This window comes from Nestor notabilis, unplaced genomic scaffold, assembly GCF_000696875.1.
Source record: "Nestor notabilis isolate BGI_N333 unplaced genomic scaffold, ASM69687v1 scaffold7403, whole genome shotgun sequence".
In the NCBI taxonomy this organism is placed as follows: Eukaryota; Metazoa; Chordata; class Aves; order Psittaciformes; family Psittacidae; genus Nestor; species Nestor notabilis.
In genome coordinates this window covers 40,666-52,736 of record NW_009920596.1, presented here as the reverse complement: position 1 = coordinate 52,736, position 12,071 = coordinate 40,666, and the positions used below count along the sequence as shown (strand labels likewise).

Here is a 12,071-nt window from a genome sequence, read left to right as displayed (position 1 = left end):
GCCCCTGCCCATGGCAGGGTTTGGAACTGAATGAGCTTTAAAGGTCCCCTCCAGCCCAAACCATTCTGTGATTCTACAATTCTAATAATCGGTGTCAAGCAATGCAAAATGCTGGTGGAACTTCCTAGAGTTTTGTCCACTTCAAATAATATTCCAAAGACCTTTTCAAATCCAGTTTGCAAACCAGGGCCTGTAAAAAGAGTCTAAAGTATGGGAAAGGATATTGTCAGAATATTTAACAAATTAAAGCCTTTAACTGTTTCAGGAAAAGCAATAAACACCAGAACAAAGCTATAGCATTCTGATAGGTGCTGTGGTTATCTTGAATAAATGAACAGGAAAGGCTTCTGGAGTACAAATGTTTTTCAGATCTGCTTTTAGAATCTGCTTTTTAGAATTTATTTTTATCAATGTGGGTGAGTGTTAGTGACCATTTCTGGAGAACTGAACTATTTATATAGTCAGTTTACAATAGGAATAACATATGAAGTCAGTAGATAATGGCTTAAATCTAAAGTGCAGGTTTCTGAGGATGCACAAGGTTTTTTTCCTGCATCGCTTGGAATGTGGTACCAAGACTGAGATTGTGCTTAGAGGACTATTTGCCAGCGGCCCTCTGAATGCTACCCAATAATCAGCAATTTCTGACATAATATTTTACAACATTTATCACCTCTGGAGACATTCTCGAAATTTGAAGCTGAAAATGGATAGTGTGAACTATGCCTTGATAGCTGGGTCAACCAGGGTTCATCTAAGCAAGCAAAACCCCAGAGTAACCAGACCTAAGAGGTTCCAGGTTGTTTTGGACTGTGTAAGCAAAATAGAGCCATCTGGGGCCTGTGGAGAATAAAAGCGAACAGATTTATACTGGTGTAAAACAGAGCATAATGAGATCTTCACTGCTGATTCTGATGTTGAGGCTTCCAATACCTTACCATCCCAAAGAACACAGAAGTATTACTGAGTGGAATTTGGAAATCAAATAAGGAAGCAGAGGGCAGAATTGTATCCTATTTTATTTTGTGTCTGGACTACATGAGCACTGCTGCTATTTTATGGTGTGAATGAATGTCTGGGGCAGTGCAGGGTCAGGAATCTAGCTGGATGAATTCCATTCTGTTTCTATCCCTACTGCTTTCTAAATTAAATGAGGTGGTTGGAGACAACTTTCATACTCCCTGTTCTCTTCCTACAAGAAGGGTGGTAACTGTACATCTACACATAGCTGTTCTTTCTCAATTCTGTTGAAACATGAGTGTTTCTGCAAAGTTAAGGAAGAAATAAAAAATATAAAAATGTGAAATTAATAATTATTTGCATCAAATAATAAGAAGTATTTCAATAAAATGAACCAACATGATATTCCATCTGCTTTTTTAACAAGAAAGTGGCACATGGATTTTTCAAGAAATGCTTTGTAACTCCCAGGTGGCACATCCACCTTGTAATATAGTGGTTTCTATAGTAACTGCTCCTTTCTACAGAATATATTTGTACTTTTCAAGTTTAACCTCTTCCTGGTCTCAAAGTGTGTCTTTTTCATCTGATTCCAGCTGTTTCAAAGGAACCCCTCTAGGGTGTGCATCAGAGAAATAAAAGCTTTAGTACAGTGCAAAGAGTTTAATGAAATTCCAAGTAAGGTCGTTTCTTTCTAACAATGATTGAAGAAAAAAAAGCTTGGTTTTTTTGCCACATGAGGAGTACACAGGAGAGCAGCATAAACAGTAGCCTGAGATAACTTAGAAGTGTTTGTTAACATTCTGCAGAAGTCAGTCATCTAGTCCTGACTCAGCACTTTCTCAGACAAAACACCAAGAGGGAGTTGATGAATAAGAAGTGACCAGAAAAAGAAAATAGTGTAATAAGAAGGGAGCTTGGCCTTAAGCACAAAGCAAGGCTAAACTTGAGCTTCTGTGTGCTTTGTAAGGAAGTGAATACCAGAATGGGCCAGAGAGGAGGAAACTTCCTCCCACAACTTACAGCATCGTCCAACAGTTTCCCTGTGCTCTTTTTCCCTGGAGACTTTGTTGGTGATGGTGAAGGAGATGGAAGCGGGGCTGAAAGTGTTTCCTCTTGTTCAATCTCTTTTTCCAGCTTTATTAATCCAGGAGGCTCGACCCCAAACCTTTTGGAAACATGCAAACATATTAGTAGTTCTTAGGAAGTATTCCGTTTTAAAACAAAATGGTGGGAAAAGTTTCTACTCTCTGCATTGCACTACTGTGCAGTGATAAAATCCTATATGCATTTGTAAACACGTATTAAATACATCAAACATTAATGCCATCGTTCCAAATGAATACAAAAATTAAATTTATATAGAAGCTCTCAGTTTATCAAATTTATAGGAAATACTGGGTTTTTTCAACTTCTCTGTCTGGCAACGCATATATTGGTGAACGACTAATTAATGAACAGTATTAGGCCTCAAAAATTGCTATCCCATGTAGGACATTTGAATTCAAAAAATTCATTACAGTTGCCTATTTTTTGTCCTCCCGCCGCAACCAATGTCCCTTCAGATTACTCACATCTTCTATTTTGTGTTAGTATTTTTCCAAGAAATCCAGATGTAAAGGAATTAAATGTTATCCTGGCCTCAGCTATTGCACTGAATTTATAGATAAATATGTTGAGATGTGGCAAACATTTTTCAGAAGGGGCTAATGCTTCTTCTAACCCCTCTTTGATCCCTGTTGACAGTGGCAAAACACTTGCAACTCCGAGCAAAACAAAAATACATACAACTTTGGCATGAGGAATCTCAAACCCAGCACTTGGAGAGCAAAGCTCTTGTAAACAATGCTTGCTTTTGAAAGCTTTATGGCAAGTGATTGAGTCAGTGTCTCACAGCAAGTAGCAGAGCTTGGCCAGATGTCAGGAGTCTAAAAGGCCATCCCATTTTCCTAATCACTGATAATTCTCCTCTGTTGTTTTTTTTCATCTGCCAACACCGAACACAACCCAGAAAAACGACCTCAGTTTGGAAAAGTTATCATGCCAGGTAGGCTTCTAACAGCAAGCTATTTGCAAAAATTTAGCCATGTTTTCTTTTGCAGTAGAAAGGCCCATAGCCCAGATGCAGAACAATGCTGACTTACCCAGGTAAATGTCTGGACACTAAAATACTGAGCAGTAACAAATATATTATGAAAATCTAAGCTAAATATCATAAAAATGTTTAAAACATACAGAGAAAGGGCATGTTTTTCTGGTAACTTTCAATTTACTAATACTACTGCCTAGTAAATTGAAGGAAACCAAGAACCAAATCCGTGCTACTACTGGATTCTAACTGGTGCAGTCTGCCTAATGAAAAGTCAGCCAACATTGAAGCAAGCTCTTACACACAATCCATTTACTTCCTGTCTGTCTGCAGATACGACAGGCTGTAAATCATTAAATTCCCACTGGGCTCAGAGCCTACACCTGCATACAGTCTTACTCATCAAATAAAACTCCCCCACTCTAAGCAATGCTGCTGCTTTTCATAATCTCCAACTTTTGTCATTGTGACAGGCTTTTCAAGTTTGTTTTACTTCCAGTATTATGAATTCCTCCAGTGATGAGTTGAAAAATAAAACCAATGAACAAAGATACATTTTTCCCCACATATTCTATCAACCTTAAGCAAAGTTGCTGGAAAGCTGAAATGTAAAAAACACATCTTTTTCTGGAAGAGGTAAAAGTGCAAATTCTGTTCTGGAAGGTATGCTGAGAATTTCCTTTTCTGCTCTTTTCTAGCTTGCCTTCTCATAACCACAAATGAAGCAGCACTGGACTGTAACATGATCTCCAATAGTCTTCTTAGAGCCCCACTTCCCATTTTTACCAAGGAAAAAGTGAATACAATAGCAGAAAGATCTTGAAAGTGCTCTACATCAATTTCAAAAGACCTGTGGGAGTTGTTTAACTCCCCAGAGTTTCATATTTGTCCAAGAATATCATTCTTTCTGCAGAAAAGATAATTAAGTTCTTTTCCGTTGTATAATCTCTGACTTCAAAATACTTTGGGAGAATGTCGGACCTATGCAACCCACTGCAATAGCCCCAGGTATTATCAGTGCTCAGTTTCATCCTACAGGACACTTCCCCCTTGTATAAATGCTCTCACTCTACCCACATGATAACTTCTGGTGCACACAATGGCACATTTTAGCTATTGAGATTTCACAGATGACCTCAGTATTTTGTTTTCAGAAACACCCGAAATCAGGGTAGTTCATCGGGTGACTCTATTTTTATTACTACCTGCACTTGGAACTCCCACATTTGAGCCAAGCAGTCATACATCAGTTTTCCCCTCGCTGTACAGTCCATTCATGCAGACTCTATCTCTCTGATTTGCCTACAGGGACACTACGAGAGAATAGGCTAAAAGCATTGTTGCAACCTAGATGAATTATCAGCTGTCTTCCCTCATCCACAGGGTATCTGTTGAATGGGTTCACGTGTAGTAGAACAGAGCTCAGTTCTCTCCCCTCCTCAAGCACTCCCAATTCCTGCTCACTTGTGCCTCAATCCCAACTCTAGATTCATTAAGAAGGCCTAGGTTGATTTATGTGAGTTACAAACTCTCAAGACTAAGAGTAATCTAGCTAGGCAAAGCGTGCTAAGACCTAGCTCCTTGTGAGAAGCCACTTTGAACATATCATTCTGCTTCTAAAACTAAAAGTAAGAAATTACTCAATGTCTTGTACTCTTTTCATTCTTGAAAAACATACTGAGGCACCTTTTCAGAGAAGTCTGCAGCTCCTGTTCTGGAAAGCAGACCCCCAAGACTGTCAAGAGACCCAGCCTGCTTTACAAAGCAAGCATACATCTGACCTCTCTCCTGTTTAAAGCAGCACAACAGTTCAGCTCAATGTCCTCTTTCCTATGCTTAGTGGAGGCAACTACTTGTTCTTTTCCATATAGTTTGGTTTACCACACCTCAGGCAAAATTGGCATCGCGTATTTAATTTTCAGTTATTTTAACTTGATGTTCCCTTTCAACAGTTTTTGTTCACCTTAGAAACTTACACTATAACAAATGCGGCTTTGTTTTCAGAGATATTAGAGCAGGCATAAGTAGACAGACATTTGTTATTTGACCCCTAAGCTATAAACAAGAATAAAATACAGTAACATAAATATAATAGATAAAATAACATATGGTAATATATATGTGTTATAAATAAACAGCAAAATAAAAATATTTTAAAGGCAAATGAATAATAACAAAATCACTTCTCATTGATTGGTTCAGTTTTCAGTAGCAGAAAACATCTGAGATAACGGAAGCTTAAGAGAAAAAGACAACTAGGAAAGGTAAAATACTACCTTAATTCCCTTGCAGATCTGTTGAAAAATCAAATTTCAGGACAAATTGAGACTGATCTAACCAGAATCCAATCCCACCTAACCAAGGAAGCTGGATGCTACCAAGTAATCAACCTGCGGCAGAGCAGGCATTCATGACAGCTGTGCCCAGAGCACAGGGTCTTTGGATGCTGGGAGGTCTACCTCCAAGCTGGGGATCTTGAAAGCAGCTTGTTTGCTCAGATAGATTAAGAATCATGAAAATCAATTTCACTGAGCACCTGCAGATCAGAATTCTTTCTTATTCATGGAAAGTTGATTTTTTTTTTTGCTATGTTGAACTAAATCCAAGCTTTAGAGATAACAAAATTCCTGCTACCTGTAAATCAACTCTTTTTCTGGCCAGTGCTATTCCTTTGCAAGCTTCCACTGACAGCGAAGGCTTTTCTGAAACTTGACCAAGAGGCACATTTCTAGTTAAGCAGCTCTCCAAGCAAAAATATGAAGACCCATAATGCAATTATAGCATGACAAGTTCTTACACTAGGCATAAGCAAGGGCCTCCCTTGCATTGATTGCAACCACAAGGAATTCATAAATTGATGGAACTATCTGAATAGCAAGGCACTCTCATTTGACACACATGGATGAATGCACCTGCAATTTACATGCAAGATTGGGCAGCTGTACTGCTGTTTATGTATTTTGTAGCAGATCTCATGCACTCTGTGGTTAAATCTTCATCTGTAAGAAGGGGAAAATCACATTCTAATTCCTGTAACTTTGATTGTCTAGACATCAAAGATGCTACAGTGTACTGAATGTCCAGCCTGGGTAGAACCATCTGACAGAGAGAGAGGACAGACTGTTAATTCACTTCTCATATTGCTTCTGGGGGTGAAAGCCAAAGTTAAGTTTATTTCAGTAAAACAGATGAGAGTCAGTGTTGCTGAGGTCAGATTTAGGCTGTATAAGTATCAACTTATTACCAGTGAACTTAATGAAATCCCAATTGTTTACAGAGAGATCTGACTGTTAGAAGGATAAAGAGCTCTAAGCATTATTTAGAGAAAAAAATTCTCAACTCTTTGTCTTCCTAATATAGGGATAACTAACAAATACCTTCACTGAGGTGATGGCACAGAGATTTCATTGTATTTGTTAGAAAATACCTGCAAGATATTCTTGTGTAACACCAAGACAAGCATTCACCTTGAACCTGATGAGCATAAAAGCTTAAGATGTGCTGATTTATTAAATCTCTCAAGAGCCACTGCTGTAAAAAATGTAAATAACTCTTTATTCTCTAAATATTTTCACCTACCTTGCTGCAATCCTTCCAAGTTCCAGCAAACAAAGGCACACTTCTCTTGGCTGCTTGTGAAGAACTGGAAAAGTAAAGTGAAGGTGGAAAACAGTAAAACAAAAGCTATTTTAAAGATCTTTGTGATGAATGGAACCTGATCATCAACATCTGTAACTCTTGACTTGGATAAAACTTGGATGTCCTGGGTTTGCAGTGGAGTTTTACTGGAATTAAAAAGGATAGGATTGAGGAGTCATCCTTCACGTGCAGGTGATTTAGGAAGTTAGTTCCTATTTAGTTATCCTTTGGTTTCTTTGAAAATACCATTCTAAATCTAAACCATGAGTAATTATTTGGGCTATTTGGTAACCTGCAAGAAGTTCGTAACTATTTAAAAATAATCAAGAACTCTGGCAGAACATTAAAATTAGGAGAATGCCAAAAATTAATTAATAACACTGAAGTGATATTATCTTTCCACAAGCTAAAGGAATTGCTATCCTTTAGATAAATATTTTTCTTAGCCTATTTAAATCACCAAAATAACAAAATTGCAATAGCGAAGATATATCTCCCCTAATTTGGTCCTGAATTGGTTATGCATCCACTCTAAAAGTAAATATGGAACTAGAATACTTTAGGAATTTAGCTCATCATACACAAGAACCCAACCAAACAAAAACCTTTTACTCTGTATATGCATATATACCCATTAGGCAAGTTTTCTATGTCTGGATTCCACACAAGACCTGGAGTTTTTTGGCTTCAGAAGCAGTTGTAATGCAACATGAACTTCTCATTAAAAGTAACACCATAATGCAAAATAATTCTTTTTTATTATCCTTATTTTTCCCCACAATTCAGATAATGTTCTGTAGAGAAGTCCAGCAAAACACATAAGCAAAATACAAAATCAAAAAATGAGGAAAGGCCTGTGGCTGTCTGCATGATCAACTCCCCAAAAGAAGAAAGGAAAAGAGAAGAAAGAAAAAAGGAACGAGCCATTGTGATCTCTCCAGAAATACTTACTGCAGCAAACACCTCATGTTGTAGATAAAATTCAGGTTTTATAAATTTCCACAGTCATTAAAAGATTTGTACCTTGTACTTCAGATTGAACTGACAAAAAAGAATTGTGTGAATATTTGTATAATATAAAAGAAACAGAACAACAAAATTGATTTGTCTTTAATGAGTTAAGGTTAAGACATCTGCTGTATAAATATTTTGGTTATCTAAAGACTCACCTAAATCAAATGCATAAAGGAAAAAAAAATACAATACCTGAAGAAGATATTGCAATGTCTAGTTAAAGCTCTCAGTTATTACTTTGTCCTATGCTGTATGTATGAGATCCAGAATGGGAAGCCACAGACTTAAGCATCTCTAAATAACTAACACCCTGGTGCAGATCTTCAGCTTCTGCAACTTCAACTTTGAGCTCCACTGACTTGAATAGATGCATAGCAAGTTGTGAGTTGAATGCTCATCCCTGTATCTTTCACTAGAGAGATGCGTGCATTCTTCCTCTCTAATCTCACTCAAATGTATTTCCAGAAGTGAAACTGCAGAGCATGAGAACTAAAATGGCACTGCACTAGGAATATACTTTTATCCTTCAAGTATCTGTTATTATGAATACAAAATATGCAGACTTAGACATTCAGCTACGCTCAATATTCTTCCTTGCCATATCAGTAATTTTATGAAACGTTTACCTTTACTATTAATGAGTATTTTTCAAGTGTTACATACATTCATGTCCCTAGAAATGTATCCCTCTGCTTTGGTTTGAAACCAGTTGGGCCTGCCCCAAAGTAAGCCTAAAGAAATACGGCATTCCCCTGAATATAAATAAACTGGTTTTGGAATAATCAAAAGGAGTCCAATATTTCTGAATTACACTGCACACACATGCAGATCCGAGGAGAAAAAGAGAGGCTCAAATAATGCTTTTTGCAAAAAAAAACCCAAAACCATAAATAAAACTGGAAGAGGATTTAATTACGGTAAAGTGGTTTTCTGTCAATGCTTAAAGCTCTTCTACTCAAAGAAAATTCCAAGTCTGCTAGCAAATCTGACTTGAGATAATCGAGACACATTTCATGCATTTCACATTGCACAACATGACACAGTGAAGTCATTGTGAGAGGATGAAGAGCTGTGCAGGCAACAAACAATCACAACAAACATCTGGTCATCCAATGAGAAGATGGTGACACAGCACTTTCAAGAAGAAAACATTAGCATTCCTGAGGATTATACCAGCTTATGTATTCTGGAATTTCAGAGACAAACAAATGTCATTTTGTATACTGCAATACCCACTGGAAATAATTTAGATTCTCAAACCAAACTTTGCATTTTTTTCCCCCCCAAAACTGGCTTTTTAATGGCTACAACCTCAGAAGAGACTGATCAGGCATTAAAGCAAAAGTCAGAGAGATTCCAGACTGCATTTCTTGGACCATTATCTTGGTCCCAAAAGTTCAGGATAACTTCAAGCAAGCAAATTAGATCACTGCCTTTCGGAACAAGCAGCACTTTTGAGTGCCTTGATTTCTGAGTATTTATCTTGACATACTTTTTGCTTGGTGCTATTCAGCAACACCAGAAAAACCTCAACATTTACAGTCACTTTCAAAAGGCTGCCTTCTAAACTTCCAGGGGAAAAAAGCTACCTTTACACTTTTCCATCTAGACAACAGAAAGAGCAACGTTTCTTACACTTCCTTCCTTAGTTTTACTTACAGAAGTTGAACTAATTCATGTTTTCAAAGAACTTCAACTCGACATGAGCAGGCAGTGTGCGCTTGCAGCCCAGAAAGCCAACCGTATCCTGGGCTGCATCAAAAGAAGTGTGACCAGCAGGTCAAAGGAGGTGATCCTGCCCCTCTACTCTGCTCTCGTGAGACCTCACTTGGAGTATTGTGTCCAGTTCTGGTGTCCTCAACATAAAAAGGACATGGAGCTGTTGGAGCAAGTCCAGAGGAGGCCACGAGGATGATAAGAGGACTGGAGCAGCTCCCGTATGAAGACAGGCTGAGAAAGTTGGGGCTGTTCAGCCGGGAGAAGAGAAGCTGCGTGGAGACCTCAGAGCAGCCTTCCAGTATCTGAAGGGGGCCTACAAGGATACTGGGGAGGAACTCGTCGTTAGGGACTGTAGTGGTAGGCCAAGGGGTAATGGCTTTAAACTTAAACAGGGGAACTTTAGATTAGATATAAGGAAGAAGTTCTTCACAGTGAGGGTGGTGAGGCACTAGAATAGGTTGCCCAAGGAAGTTGTGAATGCGCCATCCCTGGCAGGGTTCAAGGCCAGATTGGGCAGAGCCTTGGGCGACCTAGTTTAGTGTGTGGTGTCCCTGCTCATGGCAGGGGGATTGGAACTAGATGATCTTAAGGTCCTTTCCAACCCTAACTATTCTATGATTCTATGATTCTATATCCGAGAGAAGAGATGGCAAAAACTATTTCAGGAGCACTATGCAATGTCAAAATCTCTTATTATTAAAAATAAGTATTGGCAGGGGGATTGGAACTAGATGATCTTAAGGTCCTTTCCAACCCTAACTATTCTATGATTCTATATCCGAGAGAAGAGACGGCAAAAACTATTTCAGGAGCCCTATGCAATGTCAAAATCTCTTATTATTAAAAATAAGTATGCCACTAAAAAAGAAAATGCATTAATACTTTAATTCTTGCTGTGCTCTGATTTAATTCATATCTGCATTCTGACTATACTGGAGTTCATGGCTAACTACACTATATCCAGCTTTAAAAATATCTAATTGTACATATAGGTATATTTTAATAACTAATGTAATTTGATGACTACACACAATTCATTCTGAAACTCAGACTGATATGTAACACCTGTACCCATGGCATTCTATTGTAACCGGGGAACTACAGCTAACACTTTCTGAATTACTTACTATCATCTATATTAATAGTTGCACTTCCGTAATAGGCACCGTCTCAACTATTTACTTAATCCCAGATACCTTACATGGCAAACAGACATCTGCTAAGCAACACATTTGCTGTAATTGCAGCAATTTATATGCAGTTTAGCACAGTAAATACTGGAAGCTGAACAAAGATTCTGAGAAACCAACTTCATTCTATCTGTGGCCACACACACAATTCGCTGCACAACCTTTAAAGTTGACAGTCAGCAATTCATTTCCACAACGGTACTACGCTGTGCTGTAAAGAATTCAAAGAAAAAGGAAAAATTAAGATTTCTCTACACATGGAATTAAAGGATAGGTATTAAATACTAAAAAGAGCACATTTATATAGGTGCTATTCTAAAATACTTACTGCCTGACCTCTAGGGTACTGCTGAGTTTCCTAATCTTATCTTTTGCATGAATTTAAAGCCAATACAACCAGTGATCCCACTACAAAGTCTGATATGGCTGCTGTGGCTGCATATGAGAGCTACATGATGGAGCCACAGTCACTTCTGCTGATGCCATTCAGTAGTACCAACAAAATACTACCCTTCTGCATCTTGCACCATTCTCCAAACATCTTCAGGTTTTTACAATGAAGCATGGCAGGAGAAAACAACATACCAATTAGGAGTTTCTTTCACTTCATGAACTATACTAAACCAAGGTCCACCCTAAAAAGAACGTAGCTCTTGTAGGGGAAAAATAACCCATGACCACATCAAACAGTTATAGTTTAACTAATGCAGTACAGCCGGCCTTAATTACAGCCAAACTATTTCACTTTGCATCATTAATACATTTTTTGTATGCAATTTCCTATAATTTTTAAAGCTCCCACAGAGGGAAGAAAACAATATTCCTGGATAATCCTTGGCCAGCCCTCCCCTATCCAACATTAGCAAGAGGAATCATCCAATTAACTAGGCATGTAGCAAATTCTAAATGTAGCAGACACAGGCTGCAAAGATCAACTACATAACATGAATGGAAATATCTACCCTGCCAGAGACTCTCACTGAGGGTATTTGCTCAACAAGAAAGCCATGTGAAGTTTTAGAAATCATGCATACAAGTCCAGCTTATTTTAGGTGTCCTGACAGTTATAGACTGTTTTGCTTTACTCATCTTATTATGCATCTTATTCATCTCAATTACTTCTCATCTGCTGTCCTCATTGCCTGCATCTTTCCGAGCTACTTCCAGTGGTTTTTTTTTTAACCATAGCTCCTTTCCAGATCCTAGCAAGCTTTTACCCCTGCCCTTCTCTGGCTGTAACTTCTTTCTTGACAATGCTTCCATCTTATTGCTGCCCCTTCTTTATTTTACAGGTCTTCCTCTCCTGATCACTCACCTCTTGCTCTCCTCTCTTGTACTTAATTTCTTTCCTATCCACTGTTCACATTTGTGAAGCATTTTTTAGCTCACTGAAAGTGAAGAGATTTTCCAAAGGGGCATAATACTTACTATCATAGGCCTCCAATTGCGATCAGAATTCA

The 12,071-nt window shown here is 38.2% G+C and overlaps 1 protein-coding gene across 1 annotated transcript in view; it reads right to left on the bottom strand.

The window, feature by feature from the left end:
- GAS2 (growth arrest-specific 2) overlaps positions 1–12,071 on the bottom strand; it is a gene marked incomplete at its 3' end in the record, with an annotated part of 45,117 nt that overhangs the window by 1,203 nt on the left and 31,843 nt on the right. Inside the window, exons 4-5 of the mRNA XM_010010743.1 lie at positions 6,629–6,692; positions 1,984–2,128 (exon numbers count right to left, since the gene is read on the bottom strand). Of these exons, the coding sequence (XP_010009045.1) occupies positions 1,984–2,128; positions 6,629–6,692 (209 nt within the window). The remainder of the gene's footprint in view (positions 1–1,983; positions 2,129–6,628; positions 6,693–12,071) is intronic.